General features: G+C 44.9%; 1 protein-coding gene across 1 annotated transcript in view; it reads left to right on the top strand.

The window, feature by feature from the left end:
* The first annotated feature begins 21,231 nt into the window (after nucleotides 1–21,231).
* Nucleotides 21,232–21,679, top strand: part of LOC124789017 (UDP-glucosyltransferase 2-like) — a 50,196-nt gene continuing 49,748 nt past the window's right edge. The window contains exon 1 of the mRNA XM_047256303.1: nucleotides 21,232–21,291. Coding sequence (XP_047112259.1) covers nucleotides 21,232–21,291 — 60 coding nt within the window. The remainder of the gene's footprint in view (nucleotides 21,292–21,679) is intronic.

Here is a 21,679-nt window from a genome sequence, read left to right as displayed (position 1 = left end):
AATGTTTAATCTTGATATCAGGGTAAACATTAATGGGCCTCCTGCGTAATAATCTACCCACCAACAAGTCAAAAGTTTCAAGTTTCTCCGCATTAAAAAAAGAAAAGAAAAGGAAAAGGTGCTCTGTTTCTTCAGATAGAGACTGCACAACTTTTACTTCTTTCTGGGTAACTTTTCATCACTAACTGCCATCATCTTAAAAGTTGTACCCCGAAGACTTACAGATGGGTGCAGTCTGAATTCTCCCAGAAAAAACCATATACCTCCTTCGACACCAACTTTACGTTTAAATGACATTCAAGTATATTTTAGGGTTGTGCTCTCGAATACAGGTAGTATTTGTGATCGAAGTGGGATCAGTCTGGCCATTAGTTACGAAATGTGGTAAAAATTCCGGTTAATGTGGGTTCTTTCATCTATTGTGGTTTCTTGAAAGAGTATTTCTATTTTTTTTTTTGAGGGGGGGCTTAATATTACTTAGAGAGTCCTTTACAAAAATAACTGAAGATGGAAGACTGTACCTTGCTATTTAGAAGTAGATCGCCTTACAGTTTCAACATCGGAGACGTGCTGACTGACACAACCTGCATGTTTGTGAATAGCCTTGAGCGTCGGTGATTGCGATATCAGTATTGATACATACATGGCGACTACTCACACTTATTCAAAGTAATGGAATTATATTAATTGTATACACAGCATGTGGTGTCTTTTCTGTCGGACACGTCCGAAAGAAGAGACACCATTTTGATCCAGCAACTACTACGAATGAAGACACAAAAGAATTACAGACATTAGTTGCAGAAGGACATTGATTTAAATCAATGTCGAAAGTCGAATATTTGTGCCAGACTGGGAGTCGAACCCAGGTCTCCTGCTTACTGCGCAGATGCACTCACCACTGTGCCATCCGGATACAGTACTCATCGCAAAGGCACGGACTAACGCTTGTGTCTTAATTCGTAGTGACTACTAGATCAAAATGGCGTTTGTTCCTTCAGACATATACAGGGTGAGTCAGAAGGACTTTATAACTTTGGAATGATATAGAAATTTGAAGATGAAGATGGAGAGGTAGAGAAAGCATATGAGGGTAACGAAAGGGTAATATAGTACACAAAGGGAGATGGAAATCTGAGATTCATGAGGGGCTGGAACGCAGTTGTAGGAGAACGGATAGAAGAAAAGGTTACAGGAGGATATGGGGTTGGGACAAGCAATGAGAAAGAAGAAAGAGTAACTAAGTTCTGTAATAAATTTCAGCAAGTAATAGCGAATACTCTGTTCTAGAATCACAAGAGGTTCAAAAATGGTTCAAATGGCTCTGAGCACTATGGGACTTAATTTCTAAGGTCATCAGTCCCCTAGAACTTAGAACTACTAAAACCTAACTAACCTAAGGACATCACACACATCCATCCCCGAGGCAGGATAAGATTGCATCAGAATTTGTAAAGTCATTCGGTGATGTGACAAAAAAACGACTATTCACGTTGGTGCGTACAATGTATGAGTCTGGCGACATACCATCTCAGTTGCAGAAAAATAGTATCCACAAAATTTCGTGCACTGCAAGAGATGACAAGTGCGAGTATTAAACCACAATCAGGTTAGCAGCGCATGCATCGAAGTTGCTGTCAAGAATAATATATAGAAGAATGGAAAAGAACATTAAGGATGTGTTATACGACCATCAGTTTGGTTTTAGGAAAGATAAAGCCACCGGAGAGGCAACTCTGACGTTTCGATTGGTAGGGGAAGCAAGACTAAAGAAAAATGGAGACACGTTCATAGGATTTGTCGACCTGGAAAAAGCGTTCGACAATGTAAAATGGTGCAAGATGTTCGAAATTCTGAGAAAAATAGGGGTAAGCTATAGGAAGAGACGGGTAATGTACAATATGTACATGAGCCAAGGGGGAATAGTACGGGTGGACGGCCAAGAGTGAAGTGCTCGCATTAAAAAGGGTATAAGACTAGAATGTACTCCCCCCCCCACCTACTGTTCAATCTGTACATCGATGAAGCAGTGATGGAAATAAAAGAAAAGTTCAGGGGTGGAATTACGATTATGGTGAAAGGACATCAATGATACGATTCGCCAATGACATTGCTGTCCTGAGTGAAAGTGAAGAATAATTACATGATCTTCTGAATGAAATGAAAAATATAATGAGTACAGAATGTGGACCGACAGTAAATCGAAGAATGACGAAAATTATGAGAAGTAGCAGAAATGACAACGGCGAGAAACTTAACATCAGGATTAATGGTCACGAAGTATTTGAATTTGAGGAATTCTGCTTCCCTAACTAATGACGGACGGACTGAGGAGGACATCAAAAGAAGAATAGCACTTGCAAAAAGGGCATTCCTGGCCAAGAGAAATCTACTAGTATCAAACACAGACCGTAATCTGAGGAAGAAATTTCTGAGAATGTAGGTTTGGAGCACAGCATTGTATGGTAGTGAAACATGGAGTGTGGGACAACCAGAACAGAAGAGAATCGAAGCATTTGAGGTGTTGTGCTGCAGACGGACGTTGAAAATTAAGTGGACCATGGGGTAAGGAATGAGGAGGTTCTGTGCAGAATCGGAGACGAAAGAAATACGTGGAAAACACTGTCAAGCGGAAGGGACAGGATATAGGTCATCTGTTAAGACATCAGAAAATGACTTGCATGGTGCTAGAGGGAGCTGTAGAGGGTAAAAACTGTGGAAGAAGACTGAGATTCGAATACATACAGCAAATAATTGAGGACGTAGGTTTTAATTGCTTCTTTGAGATGAAGAGATTGGCACACAAGAGCAATTCGTGGCGGGTAGCATCAAACCAATCAGATGACTGATGACTCAAAAATATTTATTGAGGTAACTTACATAATCAGTAGATGTGTGTGTAAATTCTTGGCTCTGAGCACTATGGGACTCAACATCTTAGGTCATAAGTCCCCTACAACTTAGAACTACTTAAACCTAACTAACCTAAGGACATGACACACACCCATACCCGAGGCAGGATTCGAACTTGCGACCGTAGGAGCCTCGCGGTTCCGGACTGCAGCGCCAGAACCGCACGGCCACCGCGGCCGACAATAGATGTGTGAATTTCTAGCAAACAACCTCAAGTCTCACATAAAAGTGTCAAATGTCATGTTCGACGTGAGTTCCATTTAAGTTGCGGCAAACATTCCACCGGCAGTCAATTTCTTCACGCACTCGATGTAGCAAATCGGGCGTAACTCGTGCAACGGCAGCCTTGATTCCACATTTCAGGTCGACTGAATTGTTTGATAGGGGAGGAACATACGTGCGTCTGGGGAGCACGCGATTGGTCCTTCACTGCCAATCCCCGTTCCTGGGAAGCGGTTGTCGAGGAAACGTCGAATTTCCGTGAGAAAATGAGATGTTCCGCCGTACTGCTGGTAGTAAACCATCCCCTCTGGGCCATCTTAAGCCATCTGTGGAATTAAAATGTTCACTGAAGGTAGCCATTTTAACTCTGCGCTACCCTGGTGCTCTTGGTGCTGAGATGTGGTACTGATGCAATACGTGAATCATATTTGAGGTTATTTGGTACAAAATGACATATCTACCGATTCTGTAGGTTACGTCAATACATTTATATATCATTCCAAAGTTGTAAAGTCCTATTTGACAAGCTGTGTAATTAAGGCGGGGGCGAGAATGATCTCTTCAGTGCGGAGGCACACCAAAGTCGAAATCTACGGGAAACGGCGAGAATCCTTGAGTAATGAGGGTAATGGGCTAGGACCATTACATCGGTAGTGTGTGAACATGTCGAGAATTTGTGTCTCATGGGAAGCAGCTGCGACGAGCAGTGTGTCTGGATGGCGCAGTGACCAGCGCATCTGCAACGTAAGCAGGAGACCTGGGATCGAATCCCGGTGCGGAACAAATTTTCAACCTACTCCATTGATTTAAAACAATGCCTAATCGCAGCCTGTAATTCCGTTGTGCCTTTTTTGAACAGCAGTAAATTCTTCCTTGCAGGTGGGACTCTGTAATAGAAATAATGGAGATTCACAAGAAACTGGCTATAAGCCATCAGTAACGAGCAACAATAGCTGCCTAGAGACATTTCGCCATTTTGTGCATTGCGCAATATTTTGGCTGAAAGTTGTGTCTTATACAAGCTAGAGGCCCTGTTCACGCGCCCTGTGGCAGTTGTTTCCACCTTTACATTCTTTGCTTTTCATTATGTCGTGTGTTTACTTCTCTTACGATCGCCGTAACTCCCTTTGTAATACAGCGAATAAAAAGTAGTTATTTGAAATTTTTCCTTTGGAAAGCTTACAACGTTCTTACAGCAGCCGAGAGGAAACAGGAAACCTATTAGCACACAGGAACACCCGCGTGCCGGATAAAAGGCTTTAAATCACAAAATTTTGACGGTCTCAAAAGTTCAGAATGGCACATTATAGACGCTGTGCCTTTTATAGTCAGCTTATACGACGCAAAACATCATAAGGTAGTAATCTGACAAGGATTTTGCTGCATCATAGTGACCGATAAAATATTAGCCGCTATCGCCGGTTATGCCGTAGGCATTATATAACACAGTAGAAGCTGTGAGCGGCCGTCAGTAGCTCGGCCACGCTGTTCCTTTAAAAGTGTTGGTGTGCAACCGGGCATTCTAAACGCAATGAAGGTATTTTTGTGTTATTATACTGTAATTTTTCTTACTGTTTCATAATATACTTCATATTATTTGTTCGTAGAAAATCTGCGTTTCAATACTATTGTATACAATACAATACCAGAAAAGTGACTCATTGTTCGAGTTATTTTTTTCAAGAATGTAATACATTGTGCATTATCTCATATGGTCTATCCGGGACTGCGCCAACAACACAGTGCGCCCCGCAACCATGTCGGCAGTCTGTTTAGCCTTATTGTTACCGACGCTAGAGACATGATAGATATAAAATGTACTCATTAGCATGTGGCGCTAGCTTTAGCAAACATTTTAGTTATTTACCTACTTTTGAATTCATACATGGAAGCAGTGTCGTGAATAAATAAAGCGGTTTGAAGGCATTCATTAACAACTGAGTACAATCTCACATGCAGTAGACTTTCAGTGTTTTCCTCTCGGGCTCAGAATCCCAGAATTACATTAAACTAAATTCCTTCCCTTAGTTGTGAATAAGGTATTCGGTTTGCCTCCCTTGGTTGTAACGCATCTGCCAGAACTTGAAATCCTCTGTCGAATATTCCCAATTGGGGCTCCCTCTTCTCCGCTTTGATTCTACAGCTGGTCGTTAGTTGAACAGCGCACTCTACTTATAAAATAAATAGTCTAAACAAATCGTAGATTAGCTACGGCACAATACTACGTACTAGGAATGTGATTTCAATGATTAACGTAATCTTGAGAAACATACGAAATTTGTTCAGTTGTATTAATTATTCAGCTATAGACATCTTCATAGCATACTACAGACAACATACTTCACGAAAGCTCTTTACCGGTTATGTATCTGAAAAGTTAAATCGGCTAATAAAAAAACTTTGAAATATATGTAAGTAATAAACCGTTACTCCAGTCACAAGTACAGGGAACTTTGTTTTTTTTCTGTCTGTAATCCGTAACAAAATACATGCAAAATTTCATAGATTTTTCAGGTATGTATTGTCAGTATCTTGACGTAAGGGACCTATGCAAAGAATTGCATTTCGACTGATTTCTGTATAAAATCTGTGCGCTTGTTCTTACGCGGTATGTCAACATCCCAAAAAAACGCATCTTCTTATAACACTACTAAACTAACTAAGTATTACCTTCTATTTGTTTGGGTTTTAGTTCATCTCTGTATGATCGTTCTCCTATCTGACATCGAAAAAATCATTGTTCTCAATATCATTTTCATCGAGAATAGTGATTATCGACATATCACTTGTTTAAGAAAGTACTGTAAGACTGCATTTCTATGGCGAGTGAGGCAAGTGCGAATAAACGACCAGATGCGTCAAAAAGTGTGTTGTAAATACAATTTGCGACTGTAAAAGGTCCCTAATATGCTACCAGCCTTTACAAAATAGTTATTAGCGCAATATTTATTTATATTACTACGAATTTGAATTTAGAGAATCATTAAAATTTCAGTGCCGGAACGAATTAATCGATTACCTAGTATTATAATCTATGTAATTTCTTAATATTAAATAAGCGTTACGAACACAAATTCCATGAGTGGAATTGCTTATGTAGGTATAATGATGAATAAGAAAATAGAAATGCGGGTGAAGTATTATGAACAGCGCAGTGGAAAGCGTCACTGTAGACAAGATAGACACCAAGTTAACACCCACTACAGTAATACAAGTTTACATGTAGTTGATGAAGAGATTCAAAGAAAGTATGATGAGATAAACGAAAATGTTCACATCTCTAAGGGAGACGAAAATTTAACTGTGATGCGAGATTCGAATTCAGTAACATGAAAAGGAAGAGAAGTCAAGAACGTGGAGAAATGAGTCAGTAATGAAATGAGAAGACACCTTGCGTAGTTTTGTACAGACCACAATTTTGCAAACACTTTGTTTAAGCGCCACGAAACAATGTTACATACCTGGAATACTCCTGAAAACTCCGGAACTTTTCAAATAGATCGTATAAGGGGACGATAGAGTACTTTAAGGTCGTTTTTAAACTACAAAACATTTTAATGGGCTGACGAGCACTCTTTACATAATTTCTTGGTTATTAACGATAGGTTAAATTAAGGAGATGGAACCTGGATGTGTTGAAAGGACTTTGGATGTTGTGAGACTGGAAGGGAGTCTTGAGCAAAGATTGCTGAAACCGGAGAAAGGGACAGAAGACTGGGAGATGACGTGGTGAAGAAACAGAGGATCAAATAGGTAAAATCAAATGATACAGGATAAAATCATTGGATAAGACATGAGGTACTGAATCGATGAAAGCCGGCCGGAGTCGCCGAGCGGTTCTAGGCGCTACAGTCTAGAACCGCGCGACCGCTACGGTCGCAGGTTCGAATCCTGCTTCGGGTGTGGATGTGTGTGATGTCCTTACGTTAGTTAGGTTTACGTAGTTCTAAGTTCTATGGAACTGATGACCTCAGAAGTTAAGTCCCATAGTGCTCAGAGCCAATTGACGAAATATTCACCAATTCAGCCAGGGATAAGGGAGTAAATACTTCTCAAAATGAGACTGGAAGGAAGTGCAAAATGGTGATGCAGGACTGGTTAGAGAAGGAACACAAAACAGTTGAAGCATGCTTGACTATGGGAATGGTAAATACCGCCTGTGGGATAATTGAAGACACTTTTGAAGAAATGAACAGGAACCATATGAATATCAAGAGGTCAGATGGCTAAGAAAGGTTGAAAGAATGTTATCTTCAACTGTAGATTGAAGTCTCACTTGAACCATTCTTGCATAACAGGTGTAAAACTAAACACAGATCCATATGGAGAGTTGCTGAATGAATCACTTCTGGCCCTCTGGCAATGTGCGAAGAAAATTGGAAATTTGTGGAAAGTTCCTATGCGACCAAATTGCTGAGGCCATTGGTCCCTAGGCTTACACACTACTTAATCTAGGTCAAACTACCTTACGCTAAGGACAACACACGCACCTGTGCCAGATGGAGGACTCGAACCTCCGATGGGGGAAGCCGCGCGAACAGTACCAAGGCCCCCAAGACAGAGCGGCTACCCCGCGCGGCAATGTGTGAAGGCTTCAATGACTACGTAGTAGAATCGTTTTATAAAACTAACACAGAAACAAAGAAATTCTATTCGAACGTGAAAGATGTCAATGGCTTACAATTATTCTTCCAGCCCTCCATTCGTGAATGGAACAGAAACAGGAAGAAACCCTAATAACTGGTACAATGGTGCGTATAGATGTGGATGTAGATGGATGGCACAGTAATTAAAAGTCAGAGTAACAAAACAAAAGCATAATTACTGATTTTCTTGTCCGTCTGCTGAGAGGTCCCCGGTTGGAGATTTTTCCCGACCTTGGACTGGGCGTAGTGCCCTCCTCATCATCTAGTCGTCATTCTCACCGACGCGCAAGTCTCCCTATGTGGCGTCGACTGTAACAAAACTTGGAGCCGGCGGCCGCGCTTCCCCGGGTGGAGCCTCCCGGCTAAGAAGGCACCACGAACATTTCATTTATTTCCGCTGGACTCCATTTTTCAAATGTTCGTTTACTAAGGAAGACACAGATGTAGCACCCCAGTTTAATCTTCAATCGCTCCAAAGAAGATGAATGGCGTTGAGAAACTGTTAAAATTGCTAAAACTAGACAAGTATCCTGGAGCGAGTGGGATCTCTCTCAGTGTCGACACAGAATTTCCAGCTAACTCCAGTTTTAACCATAATATACTATATTTTTATATGGATATGTCCGAAAGAACAGGCACCATTGATGACCTGCAGCCGTCTAGAAAGAAATTAGAATTGTATTAATACCTTCAGCTGCTAACGGGCGTTGATATATATCAACGGCGACAGGTGAATATGTGTGCCCAGACCGGGACTCGAATCCGGGATCTCCTGCTTACATGGCAGACGCTGTATCGATCTTTTTTGCGTAAAAAAAAAGAGTAGAGTGGTCAGGTACGAGCAGGTGGAGACAAGTCGGGCGGGGTCGGAACCCCAGGCCTCGCCGCGATGTCTCCCATCCCTGAATCACTCCCTCGAAGTACATTTTTGATTTATTTTCTTTCTATTTTATTTTATTATTTTTTTACCAGGTACAGGGTAAATGAACAAAATATCTTTATTGGTACAAGCTTAATTACAACAGAAATGCCATCCTTCCTGCGGAAATAACACGAGACATTACACTCGTAGAAGGCGAGCAATTTTTCTTATTAACAAGGTGTAGGAAAAAAAGAATAATAATACTGATGTAAGCTAAGAGGTGTGAAGCAATAAACAGTGGAGTGGGGTAAAAATCGGTGTGTTCTGGTATAGTGCATAGAAAAAAAGGAGGCGCGAGTCCATACGCCCACGCGTAGCGCGGAGAGTCTCAGATGTGAGCAGGGCGGGGGGGTTCAGGAATGCTCTCGGCGTGTGGCACCATCTAACTGAGCGGGGGTGACGTAAAGATCGTGGGTAGGTAATTGGCGAAGAAGGCGCGGTAGCACGGTCGGTGCTCGACTTCACTGTGGGTGGTTTGTAAGTACTGCCAGAAATCAAGGTGTGATTTGTCGCCGCCATTACACATGTAGGTGATCATCCATCCCTTGATCCACACAATCGCATGATTTTTGGTGGCGGGGGAATAAGTATGCTCAAGATGGATAAAGGTCCATGGGTCAATTGAGTCTGGTGGAACGTGGAGGTAACAGGCAACGAACTGTCGGCCAAGTTTCCAGGCATCACTGATGGCAGCACAAGTCAGTTGGTGGACATCGTCATCCAAGAGGTGGCAAATGGAACAAAGTGGAGAGTCCGTTAGTCCGATGGCGTGAAGACGTTGATTTGTGGCGAATTTTCCACTTGCGACGTGGTACCATGTTGCCCGGACGTTGGAGGGAAGGAAAGGCTGATGGATATGAATCCAAACCGTGGGGCACCGATTGGACGGATGTCTGAGTTAGGTATAGTTGCTGGATATGGAACGAAGCGGTGGGGTGTAAAAATCTTTAGGTCGAAGAGAACGCGTGGTTGGTAAGTGTGTGTGAGTATAACTGAAGTCGACGATGAAATCAGAAATGTGCATCAGATGTTGCTTCATGTGTCCGACTGGTACTGGTGGCGTTATGGTCGCGGGCACAAGAATTTCCAGTGAGCTGCGCGTAAGGGAGGTGCCCCCGAACCACATGTACTACGACGCCACTCGGCCGAGGCCTCCAGCTCGCGGGTGAAGGGTGAGCGTGACGTAGCGGACCTTGAAGAGTGTACCGGCCGTAACAAAGTATCCGAAAGCAGCCTGGACGCTGCGTCCAATAGTTGATGGCAGCAGGCGGACCTGCGCGATGTGGACCATTCTGGACGCCACATGTTGATTGAGGTATTGGACACGTAAAGTAATCGTGTCGTCGGAGAAGATTTTCTCGCACCGTCGTGTGGATGGTTTGGTGTGCACGCCGAAAATTGATTGCAGCGGAGTGGCGCACGTTGGAGGTGAAAATGATACCAAGGTATCGTAGTTTTTGTACACACGGGAAAGGTGCTAAGTCATCATGTGAGGGGCCGCGTCCAATGGACATCGCCGCGGATTTAGCCACATTCATGTTACTGCCCGCTGCAGTTCCGTACGTTGATATCAAATCAAGTACCGTTTGTGTTCACTCCGAGAGCGGACCATGAGGAGGAAGTCGTCCGCATACGCACGACCTCGAAAACTGTACTGTCGCAAAGTGAGACCAGAAAGGTGGTTCGTCAGACTCCCGATGAGTGGCTCCAGGCTTATGGCATAGAGTAGGGTCGAAAGTGGGAAACCTTGCCTTACGGAACGCCGGATCGCCACTGGTTCCGCCACACGGCCATTAACCTGAATCAGCGATTCGGCGGTGCCGTATAGGCGCCGGATGACATCGATAAAGGCTGGTGGAAAACCCATGCGGTTCATGACTGAAAACAGAAAACGATGCCGCACCTTGTCGAATGCGCTGTCAAAATCGATGGCAACCACCGCGCCGCGGAGTCTGCACGCCGTTGTCAGTCTAATTAAATCGCAACATTGTCCTGTGGCCGTTTGCATATTAACTGAACCACCCGCAGTTGTCTGTTTCGGGGATAGAATGCTGGGCAGGACCTTGCGGCATCGCGTCGCCAGTAAGCGTGTAAAAATTTTATAGTCTGCGTTAAGCAGAGTCAGGAGATGGTAATGTGCTGTCGTCACACCCGGTGTGGGTTTGTGGATGGGTATAGTAATTCCCGTGACAAAGGACGGAGGTACGGCGTTCCCCATCGTCATCAGTTCATGAAACATCGTCGTCCACCGTGACGCCATTAGTGTGAGGAAAGCGCTATAAAATTCTATCGGCAATCCGTCGACACCAGGTGACTTATTCAGAGCACCTTTGTTGACAGCATCGTGGAATTCGTCACGCGTAATTGGCTCCATCAGCTCGTCCGCTTCGTCGCTGGCGAGGGTGCGATTTACGTGTGGTAACACAGACTCCTCAGCGTGGTTGTTGGTAGTCTCCTCCTGGTACACTGTGCGGTAGTGGTCTACAAAGGCACTGACGATTTCGGCCTGGCAGGTGACGTGCTGGGCGCGATAGGTGTTGATTCAAAAATGGTTCAAATGGCTCTGAGCACTATGGGACTTAACATCTATGGTCATCAGTCCCCTAGAACTTAGAACTACTTAAACCTAACGAACCTAAGGACATCACACAACACCCAGCCATCACGAGGCAGAGAAAATCCCTGACCCCGCCGGGAATCGAACCCGGGAACCGGGGCGTGGGAAGCGAGAACGCTACCGCACGACCACGACATGCGGGCATAGGTGTTGATCGCGGTGATGAGTCGTTGTCGTCGATGTTTCTTATCAGAGGCGATATGACACATGGTGGGATGTTCTTGTTACGCCGAATCTTGACATCGGGTTCGCATCATAGCCCTCTGCAGTCTACGGCGTGTCAACGTTGCACCTTAGTCCTGCTGCGTTCCCTCTGAGTGTCGGGGGTGGGCGGCTGGGCGTCCAGGTCGCGGAGAACGGCGTAGAAATAGTCGGTAGTGTGCCGGCGCCACGTAGCAACTTCCTTGCCATATTGAATCAAAGTGCGTCGAATGACAGGTATGGCACATTCCAGCCACCAGGTCAAGGTCGTGCAGTATTTAGGCAAGTGACGTTCACAGGTGACCCATGTCTCGGTAACACGTTGAAGACATTCGGCATCATGAAGATGGGAAGATGGGAGGAGCCGCGGGGGATTAGCCGAGCAGTCTAAGGCGCTGCAGTCATGGACTGTGCGGCTGATCCCGGCGGAGGTTCGAGTCCTCCCTTGGGCATGGGTGTGTGTGTTTGTCCTTAGGATAATTTAGGTTAAGTAGTGTGTAAGCTTAGGGACTGATGACCTTAGCAGTAAAGTCCCATCAGATTTCACACACATTTTTGAACATGGGAGGTGTTTAGCTTCCACGGTGCACGACTACGCCAGACCACTTGCTGGGAGAGGAGAATGTTGCAGATGTAGGCATAGTGGTCCGAAAAGCCCAAGGGCCAAAGTTCTGCACCTTGGACTGCAGGTGTGAGTTCCCGAGAGACGTAAATCCTATTAAGGCGGCTCGCGGAGTGACTAGTCAGGTAAGTATGTCCAGGCGCGTCGCCGTGCCGAACTTCCCAAGTGTCGTGGAGCATCAGATCTCGGACGACAAGACGCAGTTCTTGACAGGTGTTGTAGAGGGGCACTTGATCCTTACGGTGCAAGACACAATTAAAATCACCCCCCAAGCAAGTAATGGTCGCAGCGTTCAAGAAACAAAGAGGCGATTTCTTCTGAATAGAAGAGTGCCCTGTCGCATCTGTGGGTGGAGCCTGACGGAGCGTAAATGTTGACAATACGCGTCCCCACGACGGTGACGGCCATGCCTCTGGCCGATAGAAGGTATTTGATATTGGCCACTGGAATGCCTTATCGGCTACGTTGTGTCCCAGGTGGTCACCAGGAGAAGGATAAGTGTTATATCCCGCGACGTCTGGAAGTGTGGCCAAGTGTACTTCATGTAGTAGTGCGATGTCGGCGTCCGACGCCCGTATCATCTCTCGCAGCAGTTGAAGTTTCACGGGTGGCCTAATGGTGTTAGTGTTGATCGTCGCTATTCGGTAGGTTTGGAGCCGTACCCCGCCATGGAGGGGAACTCCACAAGCGGAGGATGAAGAGGGGCGAGCAACGGAGACTCGTGCCGTACGCCACCTGACGGCGTTATCAGTGGCGTAACGAGGCTTCTCTCTGGGGTAACTCTGTCCCCAGCTTGTGGTCCGGGCCTTCATCGACGTCCTCACTCCACGCTATTGAAGGCACTGTCGTTATGAAGTCGTACGTTCCACTTCGGTCGTAGAGGCAGAGGACGTCTCGGTGGCCGTCGCAATGATGGAGTCCATTGGTTCAGGAGCACCTGGGCGAGCCAGTAGAGTAGGCATCGGCACAGCCACAGTCGGCGTCATGTTGTCGTCATTCGTGTCGTCGTGCAGGCTCTCCGAGGCCTCGTCGGGTCGGACGGTGTCTGGAGCATCAGGGGGATGTGATCCGTCTCGTTCTGAGACCGTACGGCGCCTCCTCTTGCGCCTCTTAGGTGAACGTTGTTTGCCGGTTCGTCCCTCTGTTGTGTCGGAAGACGGAAGGGAGGCGCGGCGCTCAGGTAGAAAGGGCGTCTCGGAAACGACAAGTGAAGGGGCGTCCATATGATCGGGCGGTTGGGGATCGGAAGTCGTCGCTGTTGGTAGTGGCGCAGGAGTAGCGTCAGGCTGTGAAAACGACGTGTCGACCCCGGCGGTATCCGTAGCAGCAGGAAGGGTCACCGGTACATGGTCCGACGGGCGGCGGCCGGTGGGAGGAGAAGAGAGCACCGATGCGTAGGTGATCGGTAAAACTGTCGTCGGAGCCGGAGGTGCCACGGTAGCGGCTGGCAGTTGGGTGATTCGTCGCTGAAGACACTCAGATCTGAGGTGGCCTTCTTTGCCGCACCCGGAACAGGGGTTGGCCGTCGTATATGACAACCGCGCGACACCCGCTAATTTGCAGGTAAGATGGCACGTGGCGATGGAGATCGACAGTGACCTGTCGTACACCGTTAAGAATGAGGTACGTTTGGAAATGAGCCCAGCGTTCGGCAGTGTGGCCATTTACAGTGCCATAGGGGCGGAAAGCCGCGATAACGTCTTCCACCGAGAGACCGAACGGGAGTTCGAAAACTCGTATGGTGCGCATGCCCAACCCTTCATGGTCGACAGTGACCGCACCGACATTGCCGTCCGCGTGGCAAAAGCGTAATCCATGTTTCGTGTCACGGAGTATTCTTTCACATATCGCATCATTGACGACTTTGACGTACACCGTACTGCTTAATATGGACAAATGGATGCCCAAGATGTCGGGAGCTGAGATCTATGCAACGTCGTGCAGGAAGAGTTCCACTTCCAAGGCCTTTGGTCGTGCATAGTAGTTGCAGAAATTGAATCGTAGTGTTGATTTTCTAAAACGGTTGGCCATGGTTCTAGTACACGTAAGCGACACGTAAGTGACGGCCGATGAAATGTAAACAACAGCGAGCGCGCGCGCTCCGCAGGCGGAGACAACAACACGTCCGCACTGCACGGCGGCGAAAGCCGGACTTATCTGAGCCACCGAGGGCACAGAGGTTAGCGCGGCGGCAGGGACTATAAGACGCACGCCTCCCGCGAGACCCACATTCTCGCATTGTATGTCCACACACTACATTTGTAGTGTCCCACCCCAACACACTCATTACTCGTGGAAGACATCCTTACCAAGCCCCTTAAGAGTTCGGGGAATATGTGTGCATCCAAACAGAAGAAGAAGGGCATGGCTGGTGTTGCCATGTCCGAGAGAACAGACACCATATCCATATAAGTATACAGTTCTAGCAACACCAGCCATGACCTTCTTCTTCTGTGCGGATGTACACATATTCCCCGAACTCTTACGGGACTTGGTAAGGATATCTTCCACGAGTAATGAGTGTGTTGGGGTGAGTCACTACGAACGTAGTGTGTGGACAGACAAGGCGAGAATGTAGGTCTCGCGGGAGGCGTGCACGAGATTGTCCCTGCAGTCGCGCTAACCTCTGTGCTCTCGGTGGCTCAGATCGATAGAGCGTCTGCCATGTAAGCTGGAGATCCCGGGTTCGAGTCCCAGTCGGGGCAGACATTTTCACCTATCCCCGTTTACATATATCAACGCCCGTTAGCAGGTATTAATACAATTGTAATAATATACTGTAGATCCCTTGAACAAAAAACTATGCCCGGAGACTGAATAAAGCACTTGCCACACCAGTCTACAAGAAGGGTAAAATAAATGATCCACAATACTTAAGTCCAACCTCATTGACGTCCATTTTTTGGCGAATTCTGGAACATATTCCGTGTTCAAACATAATGAAGAATTTATGAAAGAATGGCCTCCTGTCTGCCATGCAGCATGGACAGCGAAAACATGGTCATGGGGAATCCAAGTTCCGCTTTTCTCACACAACATCCTGAAAGCCATTTATCAAGGAAATCACATAGCAGATAAAGTATTTCTAGACTTGCGAAAAGTATTTGACTCTGCACCACAATATCGGTTGTTAACTCTATGGTAGACATGTCCACTGCAGTGGAACTTCTATTGTCACTTCTTTAACGTTGATGCAATCCACTCCATCGGATACTCCCTACTGGTACTGTGCACTGCGAACATTTGTTCTGATTGTAAACGCCAAAAAAGCAGTCATTAGCATCTGTCCACTGCAGTCGGGATGTCCATCACAGGGTTAACCAAAACACGATTGTACGTGATATCAGCCTAGGTTTGTGACTGGGTTGATAATTTCCTAATAGGCAGGATGTTACCTTCTATATTGAGTCATTTTCGGAAGCAACTTCAGCTGTGTCGCAGGAAAGTGTGTTGAAATTCTTGTTGTTCACTTTGCTTATTAACAACTATGCAGACAATGTTACTAGCAACCTAACCCACAGCAATATTTGTATGCAACAATTTGTAGGGATATGAAATGGAATGGTTACATAAGCTCAGCAGTACGTGGATCAGGTGTCAGACTTTGGCTCATACTAAAATACATCCCGTCTGCAAAGGACTCCGTCTAAAAAGCATTTATGCGACCCATTTTAGCATACAGCCAAAATATGTGGAGCCTGTACCAGACAGGATTGGAAGGAGGTGTTGAAGGTATACACGGAAGAGTGACACGAATGGTCAGAGGTTTAATTGTTTCACTGGAGAGTGTAGCGGAGTTATTGAAAAACTCGAATGGGCAGACTTCTCAAGGTAGATGTAAATTATGCCTTGAAAACTTAGTTATAAAATTTCATAAGCAAGTAGTAGATGAAGAATATTCTTCATATCCCTACGTATCTCACTCGGAGGGAACATGAAGGCAAAATAAGGATAATTACAGTGCACACAGAAGCATATAATTGTTCTTCCCACGCTCTTTCGCGACTGGAACAGGAAGAAACTATGAAATGTGATACCGTGCTGTGTACCATCCACCATGTGCTTCACAGTGGTTTGCCGAGTATGTAAATAGATGTAGAGTGGTAGCTGCCTGTAGCAGGACGTAGCACTCTTCCTTTTCACCAGGGCTGAGAAAATGATTGATTCATTGACAGCAATATATGCTGAAAAAATTAATATTCCCACTAAGCTTGAAGGGCACGTGTAACACAAACAAATATATACCATCAAACACTAGAGTCACAGGCCCTTATGAAATAATTAATGTACTATTCATAATCAACATAGTAAAGCACTGATGTATGCTGGGTATTTGTTTAATTTCCTTGCTTCATTGAAAAAAATAATTAGTTGTTTGCTTTAATGTATGTAGTTCCTTATTAGCTGCGTTACCTTCACGTAGTCAAAGCCTAACTTACTAAAGCTGATATTTCATGGTTAACCTTCAGTAGTTTGGCTATTAGGAATCGTTCGAAATTGCAGTGAGTACAGCTATAGCCTTTATAGCATTCCAATCTAAAAGTAAATCTTTTATTAAAGTTTAAAGGGGAAATGGCGAAAGAGTCAAAATTGTGAAAAGTAGCTGATTGATCTCTTATTGAAAGACAATTAACAAACCATTCTGGCATGCATTAAAAGGTCTTACCTTCTAAAAATTGCACAACTACAGGATCAAAGGTTACAGTGGCTGTCTACAGGTATCATTTTCGACAGTATGAAGCACACGTTCTCTGTGCATGAGTACTCAAGTTCTTCATAGTATTGTTGCTTCGTTCTTGTCTGATGGTGAGTGAAACTGCCTGTCAAATTACATGACTGCAGTGTGACTTTCCTTACAGCTGAGAGGTTCAAATGGTTCAAATGGCTCTGAGCACTATGGGACTCAACATCGGAGGTCATAAGTCTCCTAGAACTTAGAACTACTTAAACCTAACTAACCTAAGGACATCACACACATCCATGCCCGAGGCAGGATTCGAACCTGCGACCGTAGCGGTCGCGCGGTTCCAGACTGCTGAAGCGCCTAGAACCGCTCGGCCACACCGGCCGGCCAGCTGAGAGGTATTGAGGAGTTTTATTTTTATTCATAGGGCTCACATGAAGTTTAAAAATACTGGTATACAATAACATAAGTAATGCTATATATCTAAGTTCGTAATACATACAAGAGCCGTATCATTAGCTTGCGTAAGGTCGCTCGAACTCCCCTGATAGGAACGCTAGGGACATTCATGTACAATGTACTTGATTGTCTGGTTCAGAGCCCTACGGTCACAAACCAGAGAGTCTGTAGCACTCCATTTGTAAAGAGAGTCCATGCCCAGTGCGAGCTCTGTTCAATATGACTCTTAGTTTCCTATCCAGCTACGTTCCAGCAATATCACATTTATACTTTCGGAACCATTTACGCTCTTCAGGATTTTCAGTAAGTTGACAGCTCTGGTCCCACAGGTCTCTCACCCCGGTATTATGGCATCTGGCTGTTCTGCTTGCCGTAATGGTGGGCATCTTGAACGGAGTCTGTTTCGTCGTAGACTTGGTATGTCTTCCTGTATGGGTAATTCCAGGTTCTCCTGTAGCTTGCGGTATTCCCTAAGCAACGCCTCGCTTCTGCGGATTGCGGGTGGATAGATGCTGTTCAGCAGAGGAAGCCAATAAATCGTTGTTGGTCGGATTACCCCAACTATTGACCGCATAGTGTAGTTCAACTGAACGTCGATCAAGTTGGTGTGGCAGCTGTTTAGCCACACCGGGGAACAATACCCGGCCATTGAGAAAACCAGCGTAATGGATGATGTGCGCAAGGTATCTGTTGAAGCTCCCCACTTTATTCCACGCAATTTTTGAGTATTATCGTTACGGTTTTCTATCTTGGCAGCAGTATTTTCATGATATTTTCTGAATGAAAGGGTGCTGTCGAGGGTGACACCAAGGTACTTAAGGTGCTTCTTATAGCAAAGAATGTTTCTGTTAAGTTTCACTCTGAGCTCCACATTAGCTTGTTTGTTTGTCAGATGGAATGTACATACTTGAGTTTTACTTGTACTATGTTTAAGTAACCACTTTCTAAAATACGAGCTACAAGCAAGAATGATATCGTCCGCAGAGCAGAATTTTGTTGACCTGGTATTAGGGAGATATGAGTTGAATAATTGGGGGAGCCCTGTGGTAGACTATTACTTAATATCCTCTCCTTGCTCATATTTTCTCCCAAGCAAACACGGAAATATCTACTGTTCATCATGGTGTTGATAAGAGCTTTTAGTAATTTGTGTATCATCTCTTCTCTCCAGACTGTGTCATACGCCGCGGTTAGGTCTACGAGCGCGACAGATGTCTTCACGTTTTCTTGAAAATCAGCCTCTATACAAGTTGTTAGGGCCAGTACCTGGTCGCAGCAACTTGTCTGTGGCCTGAAACCCGCTTGCTCAGCTGGGATATGTTACGGAATGAAGCTGCTAATTCTGTTATAGACGACTCTCTCCAAGAGTTCGTAAGTAGAGCTCAAAAGGGAAAATAGTCCGAAACTTTGAGGGCGGTACCTGGCTTACCTGTTTCAAAATTGCCAACATTTTGGGTCTCTTTAGCTCGTTGGGCAGTGATCAAATATCTAGGATGTTGGAGAAGAAGCGGACCAGCAATTTTTTCCACCGTTACCCATGTTTATCAGAAACTCCGGGTTTATATTATCCAGACCAGGTGCTTTACCATGTTTAGTTTGTTTCAAGATCTTATCCAATTCAGCCAGTGTAAATGGTGAAGAGAAATTGGATTCGTTGGGGCATTGAGCTTTTAGAGATGTGAGTTCTCGTTTTATTTTTGAAGTATGTTGTTTCTCATGAGACGATCTAGATGTTTCAAGTATATGGTTAGCGATTTGGTGACCTGAAGTATGGGGTTTCTGCCAAGGTTTATTGGAGGCTCCGCCAAGTTTACTTAGATGGCTTCATGCCTTTCTACTTGAATGTGTGAAGTTTACATTTTCTATCATCTCACATCGTCGTATTCTTCTAGCAGCGTCAAGACTTTGGAAGAGGTCGTCTGCAATATAGCTGATGCCAGTTTCACTATATTGTTCATAAAGTTGTTCGCAATGTTTATTCCAGTTTGGAATATATTCTTTTCCGTATCCACTAGGGACAAACTTCTTAGCAGTAGTAAGAACACAACGATGAATCTATGGTAGTTCTTAGGTTCTGGTGGAATGAAACAGATATATTTATCTAGGTGGTCAGTAAAACTCCTCCAATCAGCCCTACGGAAATTCCATCTGGGTGGTGGTACAGATCTCGCTGTTGGGACAGAGGGCCCCATATCGAGGATTACTGGCCAGTGCTGCCTGAGTAGGAAATTACGTGTTACTTCTCTGGATATAGGCACTGGGTGCCCTCTGCAGTCCCAGGACACAAAGCAGAGATGCGGAATGTAGTCTCTTCGCCAAGTGGCCGATCTGAAAGTTCCCAAATCCTTGGCGTTTTAAACCCGGTATAGATTTTAATTTTCATCCCAGTCATTGAACGCAATACCACACTCATTGTCACGTGCATAGTTCCAGTGACTGTGGTGACTATTAAAATCTCCAGCATAAGTCAATGGGTGAGCAGTAATTGGCAGAACATCCAGTGGCCACAGCACATTTGGTGGCTTGTAAATATTATTTATAATGGTCTCCTCCACTTGTGTAGAGACAAAATGGATCTCATTTTCTGTATTTGTCGAAATGAGACGAGCATGCTCCATATTGTTCCTTACGTAGGTGGTAACACTATACACACTGTGATACGTAGCGCCCATAAGATCGTAGCCATTGACCTTACCTCTTTTACGCTAGTCTTCCATAGTTGGAGCATGTGTTTCCTGCATTAGAACTACGTCAGTATAAGTCTTTTAATCAGATAGTACTGAAAGGTCCATTTTTAATGCTTTTGAGTTTGATTTGTCTGCATGTTTGTAGGCAGGAAACCCAGTATCTAGTCTGGCTGCCCATTCGTTCTAGCTCATTTAGCGTTAACCGGGGTACACGTGTGGTATTCCACTACGGACGCGAGCTAGTTGAGGAGGTATTTTCTCGTACAATGGCTCGCTATGAAACGACACATTGAGATTCACTGAGAGGGATAACTTCAAACACACTCTTCCGCGCAAACCACAGAAACTGTGCTTTGGCGACGAAGGCGAGTGCTTTTTGAGGATATGAAACCATCAAAATCTTCAGTAACACCTTAAATTAATTATCAAACAGTTTTGAAACTGAGGAGGGCCTCTCAGAATCAGTGGCTCAGCTACGTAATTTGGCTTCGGGCAATGCACGTCCACAAACAGCGTCACCTACCGGTCAGGCAATTCGGAATTACTAGTGGAAGTTATTACGATAATTCCTTACGGTCCGGATTTCTCACGCTGATATTAACACATCTTTCCACAAGTCTTGAAAGTGCTTGCCTCGTCAAGTTTTACTCAGTTCTGAACTGACTGAAAACCCAGGTAACTTCATGAAAACTCGTTCTACGCTGAAGGGCGTGCAGAAACAGTGTGTGGATGTAACTCTAATTTTTGGTCTGTAGCTATCATAAGTTTTTGTAGCCAGTGGGTAGTTAGTTTTGCGACCTACTTATGACCACGCAACCTCTTCCTTGACACTGAATACATTTGCTCAGCAACACGGGTCAATATACGAATTTTATGGAGCTCTAGTTTCGTATCACTACCTGTGACTGTCTCGTGATAGGTAACAGAAAGGAATATTTCAGCAATCGTTTCACCTAGCGTGCTTTGTAGCATCTGACGTCAATATAAATGCGAATGTTATTTTGCGGACAGTCCCGATATCAATAAAGCTACAGCACTGTCGTTTTATAATTTAGGATGGACGTTGGGCTACTTAATATGTGAAGTATAACTGAACGGATTTTCTTTTTCCACTTTTTCTTGAATCTAGTGCTACGTGCGGGAAGCCACGGTCAGCCTGCTGCTTCTACTGCTTCTAGTTCATTCGTGTGCATGCGCAAGAATTCTGGGTATCAACCCGACTCCGTCCATCAGTCACCAGCTACCATTTCTTATAATCATGCGAGCTCTCGCAGAAAGGGGGCATCAAGTCACCATCATCACCACCGATCCTATCAAGGTAATAATGCACAGTGTTACTGTTTAAAATTATGTTGCTTCCATCTTACAGCCTTCCCACAATGCTTATGACGCCACAATTGCAAACCACAATGTGAGGAACACCCACAGCAGAGTCGAAGTCAAATTCTTTGGATACAGAACTCAATGTGACACCGTGTATCATCAGGAAACTCAGATAGGACGTCTAGCTGAGTCTTTTCAGATACTTTGATACCGACAGCTTCAACTTAACGTTCACCACGGCGGAATTTTTTCACCCTTTGGCTGTAATGACAAGAGAAGCTGCTATGATCGCTCAACATTTTTGGCACGGAAACTGATTTTTATTAATTTTTACCGCTGCTGTATTCTGCAGCAATTCTTTTCATCATCAATATTTTTTTCAT

This window comes from Schistocerca piceifrons, chromosome 3, assembly GCF_021461385.2.
Source record: "Schistocerca piceifrons isolate TAMUIC-IGC-003096 chromosome 3, iqSchPice1.1, whole genome shotgun sequence".
Taxonomy (NCBI): Eukaryota; Metazoa; Arthropoda; class Insecta; order Orthoptera; family Acrididae; genus Schistocerca; species Schistocerca piceifrons.
Note: the sequence above shows the minus strand (reverse complement) of the source record. Positions and strands in the feature narration are given on the sequence as shown.